This window comes from Pinus tabuliformis, chromosome 4_2 (genome assembly GCF_031772625.1).
Source record: "Pinus tabuliformis cultivar Carrire ecotype Pingquan chromosome 4_2, CPIR1, whole genome shotgun sequence".
Classification (NCBI taxonomy): domain Eukaryota; kingdom Viridiplantae; phylum Streptophyta; class Pinopsida; order Pinales; family Pinaceae; genus Pinus; species Pinus tabuliformis.
The window spans coordinates 101,508,908-101,536,450 of record NC_142304.1 but is presented as its reverse complement, the minus strand read 5'-3'; the positions used below and the strand labels follow the sequence as shown (position 1 = coordinate 101,536,450).

Genomic DNA, 27,543 nt, shown 5'->3' with positions numbered 1-27,543 from the left:
TTATATGCTTTCTTGTTTGCTTTTCAATCATGTTTCTGAACTTCTTAAAGTATTCAAATGTGTGACTTTTCTTACTCAAAAAATATACCCAAGAAAACTTTGTGCAGTCATTAACAAACAGTAAAAAATACAATGCACCTCCTAATGACTTTGTTTGCATGGGTCCACAAAGATCTGTGTACTAATTCAAGTATGTCTCTCTATTTCTTTTCTACTTGAACATGGAATTCTTCTCTATGCATCTTTCCTAATGTACATGGATCACAATAATTATGCACTTGTTTTAATATAGGAAGATCTCTTACCATTTCCTTTTTCTGAACAAATCATTGTAGTTGATATGACCAAATCTCTGATGCCACAACTCTTCTGTAGTCAAACTCGCTGCTATCAAAGCTAGAACTGGTGCTGGTCTCACATCCAATTTGTACATACTTCTTGTTCGAATTCCAGAAGCAATAGTCTTCATGCCATCCAATAGATCTTTAATAGAACAATTAGATTTAAAAAATTCAACTTTGAGATCTTGGGTTGTAATCATGGATACAAAAACCAATTTTTTTGTCACACCGGGCACATACATGATATTATGAATATGTTTTACAGTGCCATTAGGTAAAATGATGGAAATTTTCTCACCCTTTGATCTGATGACTTCTATCATCACCAAGGTAGATTTGTGATCCGTCGTTGATTTCTTTAAAATCTTTGAACCATTGTCTATTTCCTGTCATATGTGTGGATGCTCCTATTTCTCGTCATATGTGTGGATGCTCCTAAATCTACATACCAAATGTCTGCATCAACATTCTCATCAAAGTCTGCCATGAACAATCTGAAGTTCTACACATAATTATCATTTGCGAGATGACATGCATGTCTTTTCTGCCTCCGCTGCTGTGCATGATATTTCTTCTTGCACTCCTTAGCCATATGACCAATTTTCCTGCAATAAAAACATTTAATTTCAGAGTTGTTTCTATTCGGATGCATACCTTGAGTTTGATTTGGTCTTTTCTGTGGGTTTCCACTGTTTTGCTGTTGCAGATTTCCTTATTCTTTGAAGAAGTTTTTCTTTGCCATCAATGCAAGATCTGCATTCTGGGTCTTTAGAGTCTATCTTCTTGCATTAATATTCCTGTTAGTTTTTCAAACTTTGGGATTTTCTCTCTCGCATTTATCCTAGTGATAAACATTTGGTAGTCATTGGTCACACCATTCATGGTAATTGTCACTAAATCTGTCTATGCAACTGTATCACCAATGTGTGCCAATTTGTTTTTTAGAGCTTTGATCTTCACTATGAAGGAAGCAACTGTGTCATTTTCCTCCATCTTCAGGGATAAAATCTTGCTCTTCAGGAACAAGAGACGATTTGTATCCCTGATCTTGTACAAATTTTTGAATATTTCCTAGATTTCGCTCGCTGATTTACGTTCTCTGATATGTGGGATGATGCAGTCTTTCACTGACATCTTCAACAATGTCTTTGCTTTACCTTCTCTCTCCTCCCAATCTGGGATCGACGCTGATCCAATTGCTGGCTTCAGCTGATTCCCATTTGCAATCGTTCAATCACCCTGCGCTTCTAGCACAGTTTGCATCTTGAATTTCCAATTCACATAATTTGAGCCATCGAGTTTGTTATGCTCATTCAAGTATGTTTCGATTATTTGATTATTCATCTTGACAATTCAAAAATAAATGTTTACAGGGAAAAAATGATAGATCTACCCAGAGCTTTATCAAAGACACTGTTTGATATACCTATCAGGTTTGCGGCCAGCCACATCAGTAGGGCTCCTCCATGCTTCCACCGCGCAAATCTCTTCCACAACATGTGGATTCCTTCTCAAGCTGATCCCTTGCTGCAATACATGCCAATCCACAACAACGATGAATAAAAAAAATGGTGGATCAGGGAATGGCCTTTGTGCACGCTCCTCCGTGCTACTTGCTCTTGCGGCCTCTGTCAGCAATCCTCACCAATCTGCTCGCACTCCACACGACAATCTGCAACGAACTCTGCCACAATCAGCAGGCTTGCATGACGGTCTTTGGCTCAGCGGCTTAGGCCACTTGTGGCTGCTCACGCCACAACTGCGATTTGGGCTGAATGCGTGTCCTCAAGCACGTGGACTGTGGGGAGTGTTTGTTGCCCGAAGGTGGTAGGAGGATTCGGTAGCGCCCCCAAAGCACGCAACCTTTTCCAAGGCACTCAACTTTTTTCAAAGCCACATAGCTTTTAGCCTCCACGAAAGAAAAAAACACAATTTTTCTTCTTCATGGTTTGCATGATTTTCCACCAAGCTCTCGCGCGGTTCCACCAAACAGTGGCACTGTTGTTGCCAAGAAAAATCGCGTTAAGGGTAGTATTGAGATCATGTGATTTTTCCGGCAAAATGCGCGCTGTTTTCGACTTAGGCCCGCCGACCTCTCTCCACTCAGCGGACAGTGTTCCTTAGCCTTGTCGCTCTGATACCATGTTAAAATGAGATGCTTGTATTGATAAATAAAACACTTACTAGTCAGCGTTACGAAAGAGACACTGAACTGAGAAAGTCTGACTTTGCAGAACACTCTACATTGAGACATTTTCAATGTACATCATACATTATATAGGTTACATAGTTTTAGGATTGTTAGAACCATACCTTTACAAATAAAAACTAATTTCTACCCTGAAGTCTCATCAACCAATTCACACGGATTCTCGATTATCTTGAACATTATCGACGTATCTTGATCCAACAACCTGGGTCGACAAAATTCTAGCGAGGGACGCTGTGGCTCCCTACGCTCTGTCATTTTTATTTTATCCTCGTTGATCCTGGGTCGACAAAATTCCAGTGAGGGATTATGTGGCTCCCTAAGGGGTAAATGTTCGTTTGTTTTTTTATTTTCTAGTAATTTACCATTTGGATTGTGTTAAAAGTATACGTCTACGCAAGACATTTTGAAGATGAGTGAAGCCCAAAGGAAAGTTCGATTTTTTAAAATACACATCGCAAAATATGTACAGCTCAACGTCATTCTTAGTACATATAAAATTTGAGAAAGTATGTACTGCAATCTTTATACTTGTTTAGTGTTCGTTCGTTCATAGATTTAAAAATGATTACTATTATCATCACGAAAGAAAGAAATTGATATTGATGAGGGCTGGCTGGGCTACGTTCGTTCATCTTAGTTTAGTTTGTGTCACCATCAAGATCAATCAAATTTTATAATTCACTTTTTCCGTCATTAGTCGACATGCTATTTATTATGATCATTCTATACGTTACATGTTTTTCGTAGACCACCTATTCAATTCTATTCTTTCTCACTGTTTTGGGCGTTGGGTTGACTTCGTGGTTTTCGAGGAGATATACATTTTGTGGCTCCTTATACACTTGATACCCAACCTTGTAGTTTTGGATGAGATATGTATTTTGTGGCTCCTTATAGGGTTTGCGTCCAAGCTTATGATCAACTTCAATTTTATTACATTTTAATATGAGAATACATTATTAGTAACATGCCATCAATATAATTTATTTTTCAGGGTGAAGTGAGGGTTGATGTCGTTTAAATCACAATGACTTGTGATGTTTTGAGAGATGCTGCAACATCATCAATATCGTGCTTATATATAATATAAAAGATAAGTTATGATGATATATATATATATGATATATACTTTATATTATAATATAAATAATAAAAAATAAAAATTATGTTCTTTTAAATATAAAAAATAAAAATTATGTTCTAAATGTTTGTTTTTTTAAAATAAAATTAAAAATTATGTTTTAAATGGAAAAATAATGTCGACTCTAATTAAAAAAAAAATGTTGTAAAGTAGTTAGAAGTAAAAAAAGAGAGTGTGAAACATATGTTTAAATCTTATATGTTGTTTCAACCTTTTTAAAAAAAATATTAAAATTAATAATTATGTTCTAAATAAAAAAAACAATGTCCACTGAATTAGAAATAAATAAATATGTTTAAATCTTAAAATTTTCAACAATATTTTAACAAAAGATTTAAATAAACTATTTGAAGATCTATGTTAACTAATTTATGTCCATATCAACTTCATATATATCTATACATAGAATATGGTTAAAATTTTTCTATACATTATATTTAACATTAAAAAATACAATTTAAACAATGAAAAATAACATATTGTATTTTGCATTGTGATACATAAAGAAATTTGATCCTTTTCAGCTCATGTTAAATTCATACTTGAAATAAATTTACATTGATTTTATTTATATTTAATATATTATTTATACATTTATATAAAATTTGATATAGTTAAACCATTATATATATTATTCTCTATAATATTGGAATATTTATATGAAATTTTAAGTGGCTAAATAGCTGTAATGCTCCAGGGAAATTGTAAATATTTTTTATTTTACCATAGGGAAGACAAATTGAATAATTATTGTTATTTTTGGTTAAACTGAATAATAATAATAATTATTATTATTGTTTGAATTGAAGAATATTGTGAACTGTTGGAATTAAAGAAATGATTAGAGTATCAACTGATCTCGTAACTTCTCATGAAAGGAAGTTAGAAAAGGCAGTTGCCGGAAACCCCTAACTACCTTCCCTAACTATGGAATGCTTTCAAAGAAAAGGAAGTGGGGGGTAGGAAAAACTGTGCTGTAAAGACAGACGGTAAGGAGGAAAAACACTGCTAAGTTGGGTGATGACCAGATAACAGAGGCACGATGAGCCAGTAACTTGCACAAGACAAATGTCTTGCAAGTACGCTTAGGGGGAGATTGGGTCTTGGAGGACAAATCTCATGGTCGGGCGGTTGACAAACAACAAAAAACAAAGGTGATCTTTCTAAAAAGTTCTACATTTGAATTCTGTATTCAAGTATGGAAAATACAACTATGTCTGTATAGCTAGGAAATGAGTCTTTTACAGAAAAATAAAGAACTAATCACTGTGTTTGTATAGGTCCTTTTGATCCGGATTTAAACAGGAACGCAACAAATTACAGAGATAACCATGTACACAAAGATGCAGCGGAAATAATACTTCATTTCATTAATGGAAAATACTGAAATATGCTTACAAACAGAAATGGAAATAAACTAGCTAGGGCGATGGTAGCTTATCTCTGAGAAGAGATGTGATGGCTACATGCCTCTGAACTGTGTTACAATGAGGCTCGAAGGCCTATTTATTGTTGAGAAACAATGGAAAACCCTTAACATTCCAAAACCTAACCCTAGGAGATGAAACGCCAAACTGTGGGCCCCGTTTGGGGGTAAATTGGTACATCAACTTCCCGGGGTCGTAACTTTGGCATATGATCTCCGTTTGACGCGTACAATAGCTCGTTAGAAAGATCTATCCGAGTACTACCACTTTGGGAGGCAACATCGGTCCATGGACCCATGTTGCCCCAGATTCCCAAAAAAACGTCGTTTAGGGCCTCAAAACGGCTCCGGAAGTTCAGGACCCGAAAAACTGCTAAAAATAGTAAACTGTGCTACAATTAAGGAAACTGAAAATGCTGAGAAGGACAATGGTGGGGGTCCAGGTGGACTTGGCAGGTGGCCACCAATATCCACCTGGATCATTCCTCCCCCCTTAGGAAGCAATGGTCCCCATTGCGTTGAGCTCCTCCATGAGATGAGGAAACTTCTGCTGAACTTGTTCCCTGGTGAGCCACTTGCCCTGCTGAAGGAGTTGGCCTGCTTTGACAACTCGATACAGTTGGATATTCTGTTGGCGAGTGTTCTTGATCTGTGTGTCCATGATCCGATCAGTTGCAGCTTGTTCCATGCAATCTGGATTTAATTCTGTGGGTTTGAGCTGTTCTGCAATGTCGGATGTGTCTAGCAATGGTGGAAAGTATGGCCGAAGGCGGTCCACATTGAACACTGGGTGCAGGCCAAGGAATGGGGGAATGCTGAGCTCAAATGCATTGTCTCCCATAGCCTTAGTAATGGTGTAAGGACCATATCGGAGTGGTCTCAATTTCCGATAGGCTCCAGTAAGGCGTTCCTTTTGCAAATGCAACCAGACTTTGTCGCCCACCTGAAACTTGTGTGGCACCCGATGTTGATCATGTCGCTGCTTGTACTTGGCATTTGATTTCTCAAGGATGTCATGGACCTGCTGGCGAATATGTTGGATGCGCTCAATGAAGCTGGTGGCCTTATCTGTTTCGGACTGGACATGAGCTGAATTCATGTGAGTAGCTGCAAGTGGCATGGCCACATCAATGGGGCATAGTGGCTGGAATCCCAAACCCACCTGAAAAGGGCTATGGCCAGTGGAGCTGTGAAGAGCTCGGTTGTAGCTGTGCTGAACGTAGGGGAGGCTCTCGTCCCAGGTGCGAGGATGCTTTGAGTTATACATGCGCAGAATGTGCACAATCATCCTATTGACAACCTCTGTCTGGCCATCAGTTTGAGGATGGAAGGCTGTGGACTTCGTGAGTTTGGTGTCCAGCATTGACCAGAGACTGGACCAAAAGGTGCTGAGAAACCGACTGTCCCGATCTGAGATGATAGACTGTGGGATCCCAAAGTGCACCCACACTCGTTCAAAGAAGAGTTTAGCAGTGGCTTCTGCTGTGATATTCTTCTTGCAGGCCATCATAATGGCCATCTTTGAGAACCTGTCGACGACCACAAAAACACAGTCATTTCCATGCTTAGTGGAAGGAAGGCCTGACATGTAATCCATGGAGATGGATTCCCAAGGTCGACTAGGGGTAGGCAACGGGGTATAGAGGCCTTGCTTCTTAATGGTCGGTTTGGCAATGGCACAAGCAGTACATGATCGGATGTACTTCCCAACATCCTGTCGAAGATTCGACCAATAGAAATAGTTTTGCAGTACTGCCACTGTTTTCTCGACCCCGAAATGCCCAGCAGCCCGACTGTAGTGTGCTTCCCAAATCATCTTGGCACGCTCGCTTGAAGGAACACAAAGGTGACCGAGGTGGCATAATAGGGCATCCTGGAGGTGAAAATCTGCAACCTGCCGACCCTCCAAGAGTGTCTGGTATGTGTGGCCGAATTCTGGGTCGCTTTTGTAGAGAAGTGGCCAATCAGAAGTCTCGTGCCCGCAAGAGTTGAGCACGGTGGTCAGCGCCATGATCGGTGGTCGACTGAGGCAATCTGCAACATTATTGGTGCTGCCCTTTTTATACTTGATATTCAAGTGAAACTGTTGCAGGTATGTAGACCACTTCTGATGGCGATCATTCTGCAATTTCCCTTGGGTCTGTATGAACTGCAGAGGTCGGTGGTCTGTGTGGATGACCGTTTCCTTCCCCAAAATGTAATGCTTCCATTGTCGGCAGGCCTGTACAATGGAATACATCTCTTTATCATAAGTGGGGTACTTCCGGACTGTGTCTGAAAGTGTTTCACTGTGATATGCCACTGGATGTCCATGTTGAGTAAGGACTGCCCCAATAGCATAGTCAGAGGCATCTGTCTCGACCTCAAATGGTTGTTGTAAATCTGGTAACGCGAGCACTGGTGCCGTGCAGAGGCGATCCTTCAACTCCCTGAATGCCTTCTGTTGAGATTCAAACCAAAAGAATTTTGCTTTCGCCCCGCCCTTGGTGACTTGACTCAAGGGCCAAGAAATATGAGAAAATCCCAACACAAACCTGCGGTAGGAGTTGGCAAGACCTAGAAAGCTGCGGAGCTCTGTTAGAGTGGTTGGAGAGGGCCAATCCCGAATGACTTGGACCTTGGCTGGATCGACATGCACCCCCTGTTCATCAATGATGTATCCCAGATACTGAACCTCGGTCATGCCAAAAGTGCATTTCTCCAAATTGGCACATAGCTTGTGTTGCCGCAGTGTTTGGAGAACCTGTCGGATGTGGTGGAGGTGCTCTTCCCAACTCTGGCTGAAGATCAGAATGTCATCCAAGTATACTACTACAAAGGAGTTGGTGAATGGCCGCAAGATGTCATCCATTAGCCTCATAAAGGTTGCAGGAGCATTCGTCAATCCGAAAGGCATGACCAACCATTCGAAGAGGCCCTCCTTGGATTTGAAGGCAGTCTTCCACACATCTGAGGGCTCAATTGGTACCTGGTGATATCCTGACTTCAGATCGATCTTGCTGAAATATTTCGCCCCCTTTAGTTGGTCTAGGAGGTCATCAATCCGCGGGATCGGGTACCTATTACGGACAGTGATCTTGTTCAGCGCCCGATAGTCAATACAGAGTCTCCACGTCCCATCCTTCTTCTGTACCAACACTATCGGGCTCCCACAGGGCGAAGAACTCGGACGGATGTGACCTTTCTGCAGGAGCTCCTGAATCTGCCTCTTGATTTCATCGTTCTCCAGAACGGAGCGCCGATAAATTGGTCCATTGGGTAGCGGCGCACCTGGGGTCAGATCGATGGAGTGCTTGACTTGACAGTGCAGAGGAACCCCTGCCGGGGAGGTGAAGATGTCTTCGTACTCCTCCACAATCTTATCCATCTGTAGCTGCCGTGCAGAGGGACCCCGTTTGGAGGCCGCGGCCACTGTCTTCTTCTTCCCTTGAGGGCGTATCATCAGGAAAACAAATTTCCTGGTTTTGGAAATGATCTTACTGCATTGTTTTGCAGTAACCAAAGAGATGGCGGCAGGTGGTGCTACCTCTGGTATCCTGAACAACTTATTTCCCAATGTAATAATAACAGCACGGGGCCTTGATTCATACACAGCATGTCGCTTCCACAAGTATGGTTGTCCTAGTAATACATCACAAACTTCAAGGGGAGCAATGTCACACAATACCTCATCCGTGAAGGGCTTGATGTTGTATGGAAGGCGACACTGCTGGCTCACGCGAAGATCTCGCCCTTGGTGAAGCCACCCAATGGTGTATGGTTGTGGATGTGCTGTGGTCGGTAAGCCCAACCGCTTCACGACCTCTGCCGAAATGAGGTTCTTTTGACTCCCGCTATCAACAATGAACTGTATCGGGGAGCCCTTTACCCACATCTGGGAGTGGAAGAGACGCTCCTCCTCCTCTGGATCTTCGGGTTCATTTTTCTGGATCTTTGCGGTAGCAACAGTGGCGCTGGGATCCGCATCAATGATCTGCTTCCCTTTTTCATACCCCTTATCGGGTTCTGACTCAGAGTCGGAACATGCATCTGATTCTGAAACCTTTAGCTCAGCCACCAGTGACTGCTTGGCCCGACACTCACTTGTGTTGTGAGTGGAGCTCTTATGGAACTCGCACCATTTTCCAGTGTCCTTTCTCGGCTTCGCGGCGTTGCTCTTTGCTTGCAGCTTCGGCTGGTTGTCTTGGGCTGTCCCGCCTTGGCTTTGTCCTTTGTTCTGTGGTTTAGGGGCACCTTTCCCCTGCTTTGGATTCGCAGATCCAAAGTCTCGCTTCTTTTGTTTAAACTTCTGCTCGACCTTGACGGCATACCGGTATGCTGCGCCGAGCGAGGGGATGTTTAGGAACTGTATTTCTTCCTGGATGTACTTGTGCAGGCAGCCACGGTATTTGAGTATCAAATGTTGCTCCGAATCCTTGATACCCAACTTTGTGCGAAGGGTATGGAAAAGATTGGTGAACTCCGGCACGTCTTGGTCCCTTCCCTGCCGCAGCGTGGTCCACTTTATGTATTCATCCTCATAGCTTCCGACAGGGTAGTACTGCTCCTTGATGGCATCCCGGAACGAATCCCAGGTGGGTGCGGCTGAAAATAGTGAGCCAGTACTTTCATCCTTCTGCTCGCAGTAGGTTTCCCACCAGTCCTTGACGTGGGGGGCTGCTTTGAGAAGGGAAAAAACAATCTTTTCCCGACTCGAAAATTCATGAACAGAAAAATAACCCTCTAGCAGATTTAACCATTTATCTACGGCATCGGCGTCTATCTGACCCTCGAATATGGGGATTTCAAAATTAACTTGTACCTTAAAGGGTGTGGCGTTTCCAGAGGAGCTGCTGGAAGCCGATGCGCCGCTTCTGGGTAGCCGCTGAAGGATCTGCGCAAAGCTGTCCATCATCGCGTTCCGTTGTCGCTCGAGCGCTTCTTCGAGCAAGATTTTGATGGGATCTCCTGCCCCCTCGTCTTTCTTCTCGTCCGCCATGGGAGGCCGTCGGGATTTGCGAGGCTGGTCTTGCAAAGGTTCAACCAGTTCAAGCCCTAACTCCTTATATCCCGACCTTGTTGGGGACATGCAAAGAAAAACAGAGAAAAAGCAGACCGCTCTGATACCACTGATCCGGATTTAAACAGGAACGCAACAAATTACAGAGATAACCATGTACACAAAGATGCAGCGGAAATAATACTTCATTTCATTAATGGAAAATACTGAAATATGCTTACAAACAGAAATGGAAATAAACTAGCTAGGGCGATGGTAGCTTATCTCTGAGAAGAGATGTGATGGCTACATGCCTCTGAACTGTGTTACAATGAGGCTCGAAGGCCTATTTATTGTTGAGAAACAATGGAAAACCCTTAACATTCCAAAACCTAACCCTAGAGATGAAACGCCAAACTGTGGGCCCCGTTTGGGGGTAAATTGGTACATCAACTTCCCGGGGTCGTAACTTTGGCATATGATCTCCGTTTGACGCGTACAATAGCTCGTTAGAAAGATCTATCCGAGTACTACCACTTTGGGAGGCAACATCGGTCCATGGACCCATGTTGCCCCAGATTCCCAAAAAAACGTCGTTTAGGGCCTCAAAACGGCTCCGGAAGTTCAGGACCCGAAAAACTGCTAAAAATAGTAAACTGTGCTACAATTAAGGAAACTGAAAATGCTGAGAAGGACAATGGTGGGGGTCCAGGTGGACTTGGCAGGTGGCCACCAATATCCACCTGGATCACCTTTACAATAAATGAAAGGACAAATAACAATGTCTGCATAGTTAAGAAACGAGACCTTTACAGAAAATGAAAGACCATATTTTTTAGAACCTTCATTTGAATGTATAATGAAGAGGAAACAATAGATTAATGAATTGTTTTTATGCTATAAGATTCTTGAATAATAAAAAGTAGCGTGTTTAATATTGTGGATAATAGAGAAACAAGAAAGAGATGACAGGAAAGAATGAACTACCATAGCTATAGAAAACCCATTCTCTGATGACATTCTCTGCCTCGAAACTATAGGGTGTCCTTAAGCTGGGTACATGCAATCCTAGTGTCAAGTGTGTAGCCCCTCTATAAAAGAATTGCAAGATTTTATTGTAGCAGAGCAACACAAACTGGAAAACAATTATCTTAGTTGATCAAGGGTATTCAAGAACTGTAATTTAAATCTCATGACAAGCAAACTTTGAACAAAGATGCTTAATGAAAGAAGGAAAATTTACCAGAAAATGCTGGAAATCTAACAAGCGGAGGGGGTTGTTCCCATCGATAGATAACCGGAGGTAGACTCTAAAAAAAAGAAAACGAAGAGAGACCGGAACTTAAACCCTAGGTCCAGCCGGCTAGTGGGAAAGGAATCACATTAAAGATGAAATTCAAACCCTGAAGAAATATCCATAAACCCTACACGGATAGGAAATCTTCAGCGTTGGGAAAATCATGCAACCCTCGAAAGAGGAAAACAACTAATCTAATGCCGAAACAACAACAACAAAAGAAACAAAGATAACTCGTATCAAGGGTAGCAAAAGCCGATAGTATTAACAGTTCGATACTTAAACAATCTCAGTAAACAGTAATACTAAATGGAATTTAGCCAAAGTTACATTAGTAATATATTCCAACGCCTCTGAACAGAAATAATAATGGAAATACCGTGAATAAGTGCACAAAACAGAATACAAGAATAGAATCAATATAATCCAGAGGAAGCGCGGAAATACCATATATACATATGAGTAATTCAATGAATATACGCTTAAAAACCCTAAAAGCTCAGAATAAGAAACCATGTGACTACAATACAAAAGGTAACCATGAAACCTTAACATCCAGCAGAATCCCATAACCAAGCAACTAGAGCATATAAATTTGTAACCACCGGTACAGTAAGCTTAGTCTTATTAATATGAGTAGCAAACCATATTCCTTATTCTGAGGAGATTCTCAGCGTATACAGGATAATATATATATATAAAAAAAAACACTAAGCTAACATGGACTCTACAACTGAAGCCGGAAATCAAACCCTCACTTTGACAAAGGGCAGAACAAAATTTCCTCAGCGCTTGGCTGGAAACTATTACAATTTTCCATTCAACTTAATTCCGAAAAATTCGAGTAGAGGCAGCGTTTCCCTAGAGGGGATGAACATCTCAGCCCAGGCAACCAGAGGACCGGTGATAAACTCTTACCTGGGATTTCCTGAGTGATGAAACTTGGTAAGGTGTCTGCTTTATTGCTTTGGCGGCCAGCCCCTGGATCCTCTGAGGCAGAACCTACAGGCAGAGTTATCACAATTGCATTAGTATCAGAACTGAGTAAATCAGGGAAACCTTAAATCACTGAGAAGAGATAATACAAAAACAAATTAGCAATAAATTCTTACCTTGAATCCGCCATTCAGAGATGAAGCCATACCCTGCACCAGAAACCTCCCAAGTTGTTCACGATCGAGTTGATAGAAAGAACCAGTTCGCGGAGACAGAGGAAGGCAGAGTTGGTGCCCTGAACCGAAAGTGGAAAATGCGGCTTAGCTCCTGAGAGCTGGCTTGAATTAACCTTGAATCGATCATAGTCGTACGATCATTAGCCCGGATCTCCACCGTCGATGCAGCGAGGTGATCAAGGAAGGTAACTGCGGTGGGACGGGCCTGCTTGTGCCACGTACCAGGCAGAGCAGGGAATTAATGCCGAAATCCGAAACATCATCAGAGAGGATAAGATAATAAGGTGATCGCAAATTAGATATGACAGTTGTAATACTTAAACACTGTGAATTAACTACAGATGAGGTGTAGTGAATCCCAATGCGATGATATTTATTGATATCGTAAAATTTGGTACTAACACCATAAACATCATTTCAGATAATAAACATGAACTCCAAAAACCTTATGCTTAAAAATGTATCGTAGTTCCGAGAAAGGTTTCACCATATGCAATGAAAATAATTTTTTTTTGTTATGTATTTACCTTATAAAATAAGATATGGATCGCTGATAAGTGGTATCAGAGGCAGGCTACTAAACTATGGCTTTTGGCAAACAAATACTAAGTAAGGACAACCAGTCTACAAATGGTTTTGTTGTATTTACCTAATTGATAGTTTATTAACTTGTTGAGAATAGGGAAACAAACGACAACATAATATGAGGAGACGAACAATGTTCCTCATAGGAATGTGGTTGGCCCAGGATCCACAACTTTTCCTGAGAACAACCCTGAAATATCGGTGCAATTGGGGGAGGAGGCTTGCAACACCAACCTTACGATATTAGAAATAGTACAGGAATTGAAGAATGAGATGGCTCGCTTACGGGAGGACAATGCAAGATTAACCATGGAACATGAGAGAATCATGAAAAGCTTCTGTGATAAATAGAATCAACGCCAGCCGAACCCTAGCCTTGAACAAACGCGAGTTTCGGAAGAACATGGCTACCATACGGACCAAGAAGAAACAAAAGGAGGGGAAGAGAATCAAGGGGAAAAGTATGATAATGCCTCTGAACAACCCAACTCAAAATGACAATGGATAGAGTTACAGGGGGGGTTCTAGAAGATCAAGCCGCCACTCTTCGATGGAGAACTGGAGGACGCAGCAGAGGCCTGGTTGATTAACATGAATAAATATTTCCAATTATATGAATATGACCACAATCTCAAAGTGCAGTTGGTTATTTTCCAACTGAAAGGAAAATCCACTTTGTGGTGGAAGGAGGGCAAGTTTGTACGAGGGGTAATTGAGCAGAGTATAACTTGGGAAACATTCCAAAAATATTTAGAAAAAAGATATTTGACTGCACGTTTTTAAGACGAGAAAGCAAGGGAATTTCATGATCCGCGGCTTGGACAATAGACAATGGATGAGTTTATCACCAAATTTACCTCTCTGCTCCGCTATGTACCTTATATACGTGATGAAAAGGCTAAAGTACAACGGTTCGTTAGTAGCTTACCCTTGGTAATGAGGGAAAGGATTGAGTTTGATAACCCAAAAGCAATGAATGAGGTTATACGAAAGGCCAGGATATGCTATTAACAAAGCAAACATAAGGGAGAAATTTTGGGAAAGCGGTGGGCTGATAAAAAGGGTAATAAGATGGCTGTGGGCACAAAAGGGAATCGTGGCAATTTTAGCAAATGATTTTCCAAAGGGCCAAACAACAGGGACCAGCCCAAAAATCATCTCAGATTGAAGCCACCCACTGAATCCAAATTCAGTGAGCAATCTGGCAAAGTTGATAATGAAGGCACAACGAGACCGCTAGTACAACACTCGGGTTGTTGTGGGCCCCATTACGTTAAGAATTGTCCTCATCAAAAGGGTAATGAACAGGTTTCACAAATCCATGAAGCGTCTATGGTGGGTGACATGGCTCGGAGTATACCAAAAATTAATGCTGCTCCCGAAGATCATCAGGACGAATATCAACCGACTATGGTGGAATTTGAAGGTAATATCTTTGATCAAACTGTATCTGTTTTAATTGACCCTGGAGCTACATTAAGCTGTGTTAGTTCTAAGGTTATGGAAAAATGTAAATTACAATCTGTCAAGTTTAAATACCCTTGGCTAGTTCAGCTGGCGACAGGGGCAAAGAGGCGTGTGTTAGCCAAGGTCAGTCACTGCCCACTGAAGATAGCAGGCCAACCTTTATTGGCAGATTTAAACATACTTCCCCTTGGATCATACGATGTGCTGATAGGTATGGACTGGTTGGAAAAACGTTGGTCCATAATAAACTCTAAAACAAAAACAATCAGCTACCAAAATGAGCTAGGGGAAAAACAAGAGATAAAGGGTATTTTGAGGCCGGTACAGATTCGGCCAATAACCGCCTCGCAATTAGCAAAGTTCATGAGGAAAAGATGTCAAGTTTATGCCATTCAGATTGGCTATGCCAACTCAAGAGACAAGACTGCCACCTTGGAAAGTATTCTAGTGGTTCAAGATTTGCAGACGTGTCCCCTGAAGAGATACAAGGGCTGCCACCCAAGAGAGACAGATTTTACTATTGAATTGATGCCTGGAGCAGCCCCGGTGTCCCGGGCTCCATATTAAATGAGAATACCAGAATTAACGGAACTGAAGATGCAATTGCAGGAGCTGTTAGATAAAAATTACATCCATCGCAGTGTGTCGCCCTGGGGAGCTCCCGTGCTATTTGTCAAGAAGAAGAACGGGACCCTTCGTATGTGCATGGACTATCGACATAATAAAATAAGCCATACAACTTGTTCGAGAGTTGAGAGTTAGTCATCGATCTTGCTTTGATCCCCTATCAGAGGTCACCGATGACCCACATAAGAACAAACGTTAGGCACGCCGCATGGGTGGTATCAAAGCCATAAACATGGGCAAAGGTTTCTTTTTCGTCAGTAGAATGATTCCCTTCGTCCGGTTCCATTTCCGGATCCAGAGCCAGGTGATTCAAAGGCAGAAGCGAGAGCAGGGACAAACATCGTAGCAGATCCAGATCCAGTTGAATAAATTAACAATTAAGAATAAGTATCATTTACCCAATATTGATGAAATTTTTTACCAACTAAAAGGGGCAACGATATTTTCAAAGATTGATTTGCGATCGGGATACCACCAGATCATAATCAAGGAGGAGGACATAGCCAAAACTGCCTTTAGAACTTGCTATGGACACTATGAGTTCGTGGTACTACCTTTTGGGTTGACCTATGCCCCTATGACATTTATGTGTTTAATGAACAACATATTTCATCAGTATTTATACAAGTTTGTGTTAATTTTTATTGATGATATACTAATATATTCCTGGAATGTTGAAGAACACAAGGGACATCTCAGGTTGGCACTGCAAACACTATGGGAACATCAACTATACACTAAGTATAGCAAGTGTGACTTCTTTAAGGAGAAAATTCAGTACTTGGGACATATTATCACCAAAGAAGGAATCACTGTCGACCTTGAGAAGATAAGGACTATAATGGAATGGCCAGTACGGAAAGACGTAGCAGATATAAGATCTTTCATGGGATTAGCAGGATACTACAGACGGTTTGTGGAAGGATTTTCAAGAGTGGCCTATCCTATCACTTCCCTGCAGAAAAAGGGGAAAACCTTTAAATAGACTGCAGAATGGCAAAAAAGTTTTGAACAAGTCAAACATCTACTCACCACCGCGCCTATATTAAGCATAGAAGTCCCGTGGAAGGATTATGTGGTGTGCATAGATGCAAGTAAGGAAGGTGTGGGGGGGTATTGATGTAAGAAGGTAAAGTAATTGCCTATGAATCCAGAAAATTAGAAGAGCATGAATAGAAATATTTCGCTTACGATCTGGAGCTGGCTGTTGTCATTCACGCTTTAAAAATGTGGCGTCATTATTTGATGGGAAATAAATTTCTATTGATGACAGACCATCACAACCTGACTAGTTATTTCAACAGCCTACCTTAAATGCTAGGTAGGCACTGTGGGTGGATTTTCTGAGTGGATTTGATTTTGATATTAAACACTTGAAGGGGAAAGAAAACCGGGTGGTTGATGCTCTATGTTGAAAGGTTCATTGTCTCTACGAAATTGCTTGCAGCGAAGGGAGAACTACTCTCAATGAGATGATTAAAAAAGCAGCAGAGCAAGATCAGAATTATCAACAAATAAGACAACAAGTGCAAAACCCAGCGAGTTGCGAGTATCAACAAGGATATGTGATGAGTGCGGCTGACATGTTGCATTATAAGTAGGAAAGTGTCTTAGGTAGGCCAAGCAATTTTTTTTTTGCTAAGGGAAAACTGACTTAAGAATTGTGTGTTTTAGGTCGAATCGGAAGGAGAATTCTTGGTCGAGCCGCTGGAGATATTCGATTAGAGAGAAGTCATGCTGCGGAGACGAGTCATCACCCGGTTAAAGTGCAATCACAACACTTTGGGCCGGATGAGGCCACCTGGGAGGATGAACAACTCATGAGGATAGCTTATCCAAAGTTGTTTTTGGATGGAAAACATCGGGATGATGTTTGATTTCAGGAGGGGGAGATGTAATGCTCCAGTAAAACTGTAAATATTTTTTATTTTACCACAGTAAGGAAAAATTGAATATTTATTGTTATTTCTAGTTAAATTGAATAATTATTATTATTATCACTGTTTGAATTGAAGAATATTGTGAACTGTTGGAATTAAAGAAATGATTAGAGTACTATCTAATCTCGTAATTTCTCATGAAAGGAAGTTAGAAACAGTTGCCAGAAAACCCTAACTACCTTCCTTAGCTGTGGAATGCTTCCAAAGAAAAAGCAGTGGGGGGTAGGAAAAACCGTGCTATAAAGATAGACGGTAAGGAGGAAAAACACTGCTAAGTCTGGTGATGACCAGATAGCAGAGGCATGATGAGCCAGTGACTTGCAGAAGACAGAGGTATTGCAAGTACGCTTGGGGGGAAATTGAGTCTTGGAGGACAAATCTCATGGCCGGGTGGTTGACAAGCGATAGAAAACATTGGTGATCTTTCTAAAGAGTTCTACATTTGAATTCCGTATAATACAACTATGTCTGTATAGCTAGGCATTGAGTCTTTTACAGAAAAAGAAAGAACTAATAACTGTGTCTGTATAGGTCTTTTACAGTAAATGAAAAAACAAATAATAGTGTCTGCATAGTTAAGAAATGAGACCTTTACAAAAATTGAAAGACCATATTTCGAACCTTCATTTGAATGTATAATGAAGAGGAAACAATATATTAATGATTTTTTTTATGTTGTAAGATTCTTGAATAATAAACAATAGAGTGTTTAATATTGTGGATAATAGAGAAACAAGAAAGAGGTGACAGAAACAATGAACTACCATAAGCTATAGAAAACCCATTCTCCGATGACATTGTTTGCCTCGAAATTGTTGGGTGTCCTTAAGCTGGGTACACGCAACCCTAGTGTCAAGTGCGTAGCCCCTCTATAAAAGAATTGCAAGATTTTATTGTAGCAGAAGAACACAAACTGGAAAACAATTATCTTAGTTGATCAAGGGTATTCAAGAACTGTAATTTAAATCTCATGACAAGCAAACTTTGAACAAAGATGCTTAATGAAAGAAGGAAAATTTACCAGAAAATGTTGGAAATCTAACAAGCGGAGGGGGTTGTTCCCATCGATAGATAACCGGAGGTAGACTCTAAAAAAAGAAAACAAAGAGAGACCGAAACTTAAACCCTAGGTCCAGCCGGCTAGTGGGAAAGGAATCACATTAAAGATGAAATTCAAACCCTGAAGAAATCTCCATAAACCCTACACAGGTAGGAAATCCTTAGTGCTGGGAAAATCATGCAACCCTCGAAGGAGGAAAACAACTAATCCAATGTCGAAACAACAACAACAAAAGAAACGAAGATAACTCGCATCAAGGGTAGCAAAAGCCGACATTATTAACAGTTTGGTACCTTAAACAATCTTAATAAACAATAATAGTAAATGGAATTCAGTTAGAGTTACATTAGTAATATATTCCAACGCCTCTGAATAGAAATAATAACGGAAATACTGTGAATAAGTGTACAAAACAGAATACAAGAATAGAATCAATATAATCCAGAGGAAGCGTGGAAATACCATATATACATATGAGTAATTTCCATGAATATACGCTTAAAAACTCTAAAAGCTCAGAATAAGAAACCATGTGACTACAATACAAAAGGTAACCATGAAACCTTAACATCCAGCAGAATCCCATAACCAACTCAGTGACCAGAGCATATAAATTTATAACCAATGGTACAGTAAGCTTAGTCTTATTAATAGGAGTAGCAAACCATATTCCTTATTCTGAGGAGATTCTCAGCGTATACAAGATAATATATATATATATATATATATATATATATATATATATATATATATATATATATATATATATATATATATATAAGCTAACATGGACTCTACAACCGAAGCCGGAAATCAAACCCTCGCTTCAATAGAGAGCAGACCAAAATTTCCTCAGCGCTTCGCTAGCAACTATTACAATTTTCCATTCAACTTAATTCCAAAAAATTCTAGGAGTAGAGGCAACATTTCCATGGAGGGGCCGAACATCTCAACCTAGATAACCAGAGGATCGGTGATAAACTCTTACCCGGGATTTCCTGAGCGATGAAACCTGGTAAGGTGTTTGCTTTACTGATTTGGCGGCAGCTCCTAGATCCTCTGAGGTAGAACCTACAGGTAGAGGTATCACAATTACATTAATATCAGGACTGAGTAAATTGGGGAAACCTTCAATCACTGAAACCTTAAATCACTGAGAAGAGATAATACGTAAATAAATTAGCAGTAAATTCTTACCCTGAATTCGTTGTTCAGAGATGAAGCCATACCTCGCACTAGAAACCTGCCAAGTTGTTCACGGCCGAGTTGACAGAAAGAACCAGTTGGCGGAGACAAAGTGGAACGCAGAGCTGGCGCCCTGAACCGAAAGTGGAAAATGCGGCTTAGCTCCTGAGAGCTGGCTTGAATTAACCTTGAATCAACCATAGCCATAGGATCATTAGCCCGGATCTCCACCGTCGATGCAGCGAGGTGGTTGAGGAAGGTAACTGCGGTGGGACGAGCCTGCTCGTGCCACGTACCAGGGAGAGCAGGGAATTGATGCCGAAATCTAGAAAATCATCAGAGAGGATAAGATAATCAGGGGATTGCAGATTGGATATGACAGTTGTAATACTTAAACGCTGCGAATTAACTACAGATGAGGTGTAGGGAATCCCAATGCGATGATATTTATTGATATCATAAACTTTGGTACTAACACCATAAACATCATTAACATCATTTCAGATAATAAACATGAACTCCAAAAACATTATGCTTAAAAATGTATCGTAGTTCCAACAAAGGTTTCACCATACACAATGTATTTTTATTTTTATTTTTTATTTTTTATTTTTATTTTTTTACCTTAGAAAATAAGATATGGATTGCTTACAATAGCTATAACCTCCCTTATGTATTGAGAGTTGTAATTTTAAGTAGCTAATTATGTCTTGAGAGTTGTAAATTTAGGTAGCTAAATAGTTAGAAGTTACAAGTAGAGTCGTTGAAAAATTGGTTAAAGAATTTTGGGTTGATTCTAAAAAAAGAAGAAAACACAAATTTCAATTATGCCCTAATCAAGTTATAATTTTAAGGCTAATTATGTATTGAGAGTTGTAAATTTAGGTAGATAAATAGCTAAAAGTTACGAGTAGCTAAATGAGCGTGTGTATCTATCTATATATATTATTTTCTTTAGCTATATATAATATATTAGGTTATTTATATGAAATCTTATATGGTATCAAATTATTATTTTCATTTATATTTAATATATTAGGTTATTTATATAAAATCTTATATGGTATCAAAATGAGTATTATCTTTAAAAATCAAAGATTAAAAACTAATTGAGTATTGGTGTAGAAATTTTGAATAATATGACACATATTCACAGAGATTATCCTGATTATACACTTATAAGCGGAACATGCATAATACATAACCTCCTCTACGTTGATAATCAATTTACAGAAGCAGAAACATTCACAAGCGTACATAGAAGCATCAATCACACATATCAACACAATATTTTCCCGGGGAAAGCATCTCGCTAAAAACCCCAACTATCTGTATATTATATTGATTGAATCATGTAACAATACATAGTACAATACTCCTCACAAGTACTCAGTACTATCTCCACATGCTACACACAATACAGCTCAGATCTGATCTCCAAATCTATTCCACTGCTTGCCTGCCTCTCCAGCTCAATACTTGCTTAAGAACTGATGAGAATGGTTTACCAAACTCGTATTTGACCTGCAAATAATCACTCACACTGTGTTGGACGTGAGCACAAGCTACAATTCTTGGTATTGGCCAATTCATTGGCATACTCAATTCCTTTGATTGTGCAAATCATCATGCACAACTATAGTCAAACTGATAGCAATCTGATCCTCTAACACCTGTCTCTGCTAAACTGAAAATGCACTGACATGCAACTAAGTTAACTGATGTATTCTATAGTTGCATTATGAGTTAATAACTTGTGAATTAATTAATAACTAATTCACCCAACTCATCTCTAGTCTATTGATCAGTTAGACTAAATACAACTAGTTTAACAAAGTTAAACTGAAAACAACTCCATCAACTGCACCTCCAGTCCACTAAACTCAACGTACTTGAGTTCTAACTAAAGTCCTGCATGCAAATATTAGTCATCCCATAGGTAACCACGTATTTCCTTCTGGGATCTACATGTACCACATTCGTAGCTCATCCTGAAGTGCTCCAAGAGAACAAGATCAAGTTTATAGTCCAAATATTATTATGAGACAATAATATTTGACTTTTCTATTTTTGACAGCCAGTCTAAAAATAGACTTTGATCACTCATACTGTGGTCACCCATACTGTGATCACCCATACTATGGTCACCCATACTTTGGTCATCCCTACTGTGATCATCCCTGCTGTGATAAAAACTAGAACTTGCGCCTTAATGTGCCTGTGGGCCCACTAAATGAAGGCGACTCTTTTCACTAAGCTCCATCATCTTGTTGCATTCTCAACAAGCATTTCTTGTTGCACACTTTTCAACACTCCCTCTCAACAAGAAAGGCTTCCTCTCAAACCCGATCCTGAAACTCTGGAATGTTCTCCATGCAACACCTCTGGCTGGTCCACTTGCTATGTCATCAAAGTCTTTGACTGCTATTGCCTCTGTGACTGAAAACTCTGCATCTCTGTGCTCTTCAGTATTTGACTGTTCTAGCCTTTGTCAGTTTGATCTCTGACTGCATCCGTGCTGCTGTTGGTTCTATCTCCCAGCGTTGCATTTGCACTGCACCTCCCAACTAACCTCCCTGTTGGGCTAGAAACACCCTCTGATGCTGAAGCTCTACCTGTTGCTAACAAGTGCTCCCTCTCTGACATCCTCGCTACTGCAACATCTCCATGCATCTCGCACCATTGCACACCTCTCTGTGCCACCTAGCACTGTGCAAAACACTTGTGCCTCTCGCATTGCTCTAGCCTGCTAGCTATGCGCTGTCCTGGGATTCCCTGCACTGTCGCTCTCTCTGCCGCTCCATCCGCATCTGTCTCTACCCAATCAATCAGTTCCTGCTACTACACATTGGGGCTCCCGTAGCAAGGTCTCATCCAAAAGGTTGGGTACCTCAAGGATCTTTCCCCTCCTCCTTGGGACGATCAATCCACATCACCCCACCTCCTACCTGGAGGTATGGCTGCATGCGATCCCTCAGTCCACCTGGCTGGAAGTTTCCCCCTACTGGAGGTCTCTGGATGAGTATATTCCTCTATTCGATCTCCTCTCAGCTTCCCCTGTTGTGGCTCCTCCACAACCTCCTGAAGCTGCTGCACTAATCGTGGCTCCTCCACAATCATCTGAGACTTCTTCTGGCTCTGCATGTTGAGAGGTAATGTATACTCCCTCTCAACCACCAAGTCCCCATCATGACAACGAAAGCATCGCACTTTCGATTTGTCAACCTTCTTCCCATCATTGGAAGAACAAGATTCGAAAAGAGAAACCTTCTCCTTCCCCTTCTTCACCTTACTCGCTAAGGCACAATATTCCTCATCCTGCATGGATGAAGAACCGTCTCTGGTGCTTCGTCTAATCTCCTCCTGCATCAAATCCGACCATAGTCGTTCCCAATTTGGCAGTTTCTCCCTTCCATTCACCGAGTCCTGGTAGCTATGCCAACTCTTAGGAAGGTCAAGGAGTGCTAGACTCACCATCCTCATCTGACAGTCACCCCCACACTTCCCAGCTCATCCCGGCATTGGGTGAACTTCGTGAGATACTCGGGCATACTGTCTCCATTCTCACACTTAATGTTTCTGAGCTTTCTCTCTTGCTTTGGAATTAAATTCGAATTCCACCAGCTCAAAAACTTAACCACTTCCGATCTAGAATTCGTGAGAACAAAGTATTTCTTGTATAGAGATCGGCTGTATGGGGATTCACCGGATATCTCACCTTCCAAAAGAAGGATGAATCTAGAGGCTACCTGGCCCGATTACAGACTCTCCCTGAAGAAATAAAATGTAAACACTTCCTGAGTAATAGATATGATGATCAATCCTCGCTTGATATCCTGTAAAAATCTCTTCTACAAATCAAGCAGCTCCGATACCATGTAGAAATTTTGAATAATATGACACATATTCACATAGATTATCTTGATTATACACTTATAAGCGAAACATGCATAATACATAACCTCCTCTACGTTGATCATCAATTTACAGAAGCAGAAACATTCACAGGCGTACATAGAAGCATCAATCACACATATCAACACAGTATTTTCCCGAGGAAAGCATCTCGCTAAAAACCCCAACTATCTGTATATTATATTGATTGAATCATGTAACAATACATAGTACAATACTCCTCACAAGTACTCAATATTATTTCCACATGCTACACACAATACAACTCAGATCTGATCTCCAAATCTATTCCACTGCTTGCCTGCCTCTCCAGCGCAATACCTGCTCAAGAACTGATGAGAATGGTTTACCAAACTCGTATTTGACCTACAAATAATCACTCACACTATGTTGGATGTGAGCACAGGCTACAATTCTTGGTATTGGCCAATTCATTGGCATACTCAATCCCTTTGATTGTGCAAATCATCATGCACAACGATAGTCAAACTGATAGCAATATGATCCTCTAACACCTGTCCCTGCTGAACTGAACATGCACTGACATGCAACTAAGTTAACTGATGTATTCTATAGTTGCATTATGAGTTAATAACTTGTGAATTAATTAATAACTAATTCACCCAACTCATCTCTAGTCTATTGATCAGTTAGACTAAATACAACTAGTTTAACAAAGTTAAACTGAACACAACTCCATCAACTGCACCTCCAGTCCACTAAACTCAACTCACTTGAGTTCTAACTGAAGTCCTGCATGCAAATATTAGTCATCCCATAGGTAACCACGTATTTCCTTCTAAGATCTGCATGTACCACATCCGTAGCTCACCCTGAAGTGCTCCAAGAGAATAAGCTCAAGTTTATAGTCCAAATATTATTATGAGACAATAATATTTGACTTTTCTATTTTTGACAGCCAGTCTAAAAATAGACTTTGATCACTCATACTGTGATCACCCCTGCTGTGATCATCCCTGCTGTGATCATCCCTGCTGGGGTCAAAAATAGAACTTGCGCCATAATTTGCCTGCGGGCCCACTTAGTGAAGGCGACTCTTTTCACTAAGCTCCATCATCTTGTTGCATTCTCAACAAGCATTTCTTGTTGCACACTTTTCAACAATTGGAACCATAGGCAAGGGAAAAGGGTTGTGAAATGGGATTTTGTTTCAAAAAATGCATATTACAAGTGTTTGTGTTACTTAGAAGTTTATATCAGGGGTTAAAATTTAGTTGAATCTCTTGACGATGAATTTATGAAATATTGAAAAGAACCAAACAAAATTAAAGATAAAAATTAAATTTTGTGGAGGTAAAAAAATTGACGTCGTCATTGACATGAAACTTTGTGGTGCAATGAGGTTTAAAAGATGCAGATGAGAAACTTGAGACCGACGGTGGTGGAACTTGAAGAATATGGAAATTGAACCCACATGAAGTTAAAACCGAACATAAAATTTTGATAGTAAATATTTGCATATCATAACATGCCCATTGATCCAACATGAAATACAACCCATGAAGAATTGAGTAAGGTCACAACTTTAATAAATAGGTAAGCAATTTCTAGATAAAAGAAAGTTGAACGTATTTAGAGTTAGTTTTCATGACTTAGGAGTCATGTGATAATGATATTATATTTAATGCATCAATTTATGAATATAGATAAAGGAAAAAGGAGATCGATGTTATTTGGTATCACGAGTTTCTTCATTGGGAGCTTGTAAACACATAAAAATTGTGTTGCAAAGATATATCAACATGGTTTATTTGTTTGGATAATACCTTTTATCTTTTGTGTGTTATGTTTTGCACTTTAGTTTCATCTTTTGTGTGTCATGTGTTACACTTTGGTTTTGGTGGCTGGTTTATTGAGGTTTATATCACTATATATGCCATGGTGTTTATACTAAGGGGGAAGTTATATGGGAGTGGTGTCTTTCACAAATAATTACTTAACATTTTTGTTGGTATTTTATGTGGATGACTTTGTTGGTGTGCATGTTTGTACATAATAACAAGTTAAATGTGTCATTTGTAGTGCCTCAGACTTATTTCCATCACTATACAAGTTCCTCTTCTATGTGCTTAGTGTATCCCTCATTAGCTTAATTGGTTGATTCACTATGTGGGGTCAACATCATGCGAGTGGCGCCTTCCACTAACATATTGATTTATTGGATGTGGGGTGGAAATTCTATACCTACTTCTTTGTTGACTCTATGTATGGATAACTGTCTGGTGTTCGTATTTGTAATAAATACTAGGCTAGATTCATCTTTAGCGATGCCATGGAATTGTTTCTAAGATTATAAAAGTTCATATCCTCTTTGTGTGGTGTATCCCACATTAGCTCTACGATCTCATTGTTTGTTGTTGTATGTGTTGGAAACCAGAATAATACTTGGAAGGGGGGTTGAATCATTATTATATAAATTGTAACAATGTAATGTTCCAAACTTAAACAAATGGTGATATGCAAAAGCAAATTCGATTCATACACAAAAATTAAACGATCAACAAATACAAAAATGAGAACCAGCTGAGCCATTTTATTAATGGAATGGAACAAGTAAAATAGTATGGAAAATGCACCTGAGCTTGTCTCAAAGGCAAGCTTGACAGAACCCAGGTGTCAAATAGTAATCTTAATGTAGAAAGTAATTGCTCCTCTAATGCTCTGTGGTCTCCCAGTTTGTGTATCTGTTGGATGGAAAGGAGCTGCAAGAAACCTGTCTCTAGTGCTCAGAAAGTGATGAAACTTCAGTGACAAGCTCCTTGGCCAAAACCCACGAAAACCCAAAAAGGGTTTGGCCTAAATCTAACCTCCCAAATTCAGCCTCCTCTATGGCCTCAAAGTCCTCCTCCAAACCCTGAAAGGGAAGCAAACACCACTCCAAATATCATCTCCAATCTCCACGGTAAAGCTCAGTATCAAAGACTGATACTCTACCCACCAAATGAGCTCCCAAACACTGTCTCTGTATTGACCCATGTAGTGCAAAAGTAACACTGCCAAACTAGAAGCTCAATCAGCTCCCAAACTTTCCCAAATGCAGACAATCCTCCCTAGCCTTCTCTTCAGAAAATCTCACATCAAAACTCCATTGCTAAGCACCACCAACAACTTGGCCTCCTCTCCCACTACGTCCTCTAGTAAAATGCACCACCTGGAAGGAAATTTCACTGCTGGAAATCACAATGTGATCCTCCTCCTGAAGAAATGTAGAAAACTTTCCTAGGGTGGCACTCGAAGTCCCCCAAAGAAAGGGTGAGCTCTTCGCCTGAAGAACTCATGCTAAATAGCCAGTGACTCGACTAAGAGGCTTGAGCAACCAAACAAAAATCGATATACTCTCATGAATGAATGAGAAGAGGAGCGCTGCCCTCCTTATATAGTTTTCTTGGAGCACTTTTCCCTCCATTTTGTCCTCCATCGTGGGCCCTTAACCGTCATCATGCAAAAGTTAACCCCCTCCATGCAAATCGAACTAGGGAGAGAGTAATTCCCTAGTAAGGGTGGCCCCCATGTGTAACTTAACTACAAAACAAAATATTTTCTCCTAGTCTAATCTCCTAATAAAATCGAATGGGGTCCACTAACTCCAAAATTGGCTCCATAATAGAAAAATTAATCTTGTTCCAAAATGATTTAGGAAGGGACATGGCAGTTCTCCCCTCCCAAATATTTCTTGTCCCCAAGCAACTTCAATGCCGGATGCTCAAGAATGTGCTCTCCCTCCCAAGTGGCATCCTCGTTCGGTAAATTCTTCCATTGCACCAAATACTCCCTGATGATCCCATTTATGAGATTACTTTCCCTAGTCTCCAAAATGGCTTCTGGCTCTAGAATCAAATCCCCCTCATCATCAAGCGAGGCAACTCTATGACTGCTATAACCTGCTACCCCAACACCCCCTTGATGCATAACACATGAAAAATGTTATGAATCCTGATCCTTGGTGGTAGCTCCAACTCGTAAGCCACCTCTCCAACCCTCTTGCTCACTCTGTATGGCCCAAAGAATCTCGGTTGCAACTTTTCGGCCCCTTTCTGCTTAAGTGTGGATTGTCAGTACGACTGCAATCGAAGGTAGACCAAGTCCCCCTCCTTGAAATGCCTCTCTACTTGATTCCGATCAGCATACATCTTCTGCTGGTTCTCAGTTGTCTGTAAGTTATCGTTAAGAGCCTTG

The 27,543-nt window shown here is 40.4% G+C and overlaps 1 protein-coding gene across 1 annotated transcript; it reads left to right on the top strand.

The window, feature by feature from the left end:
- Positions 1 to 14,484: 14,484 nt before the first annotated feature.
- LOC149168489 (uncharacterized) lies at positions 14,485 to 15,186 on the top strand. Its single transcript, XM_089424896.1, has one exon. It carries the CDS (start codon positions 14,485 to 14,487, stop codon positions 15,184 to 15,186), a length of 702 nt encoding a protein of 233 aa, XP_089281022.1.
- Positions 15,187 to 27,543: the final 12,357 nt, after the last annotated feature.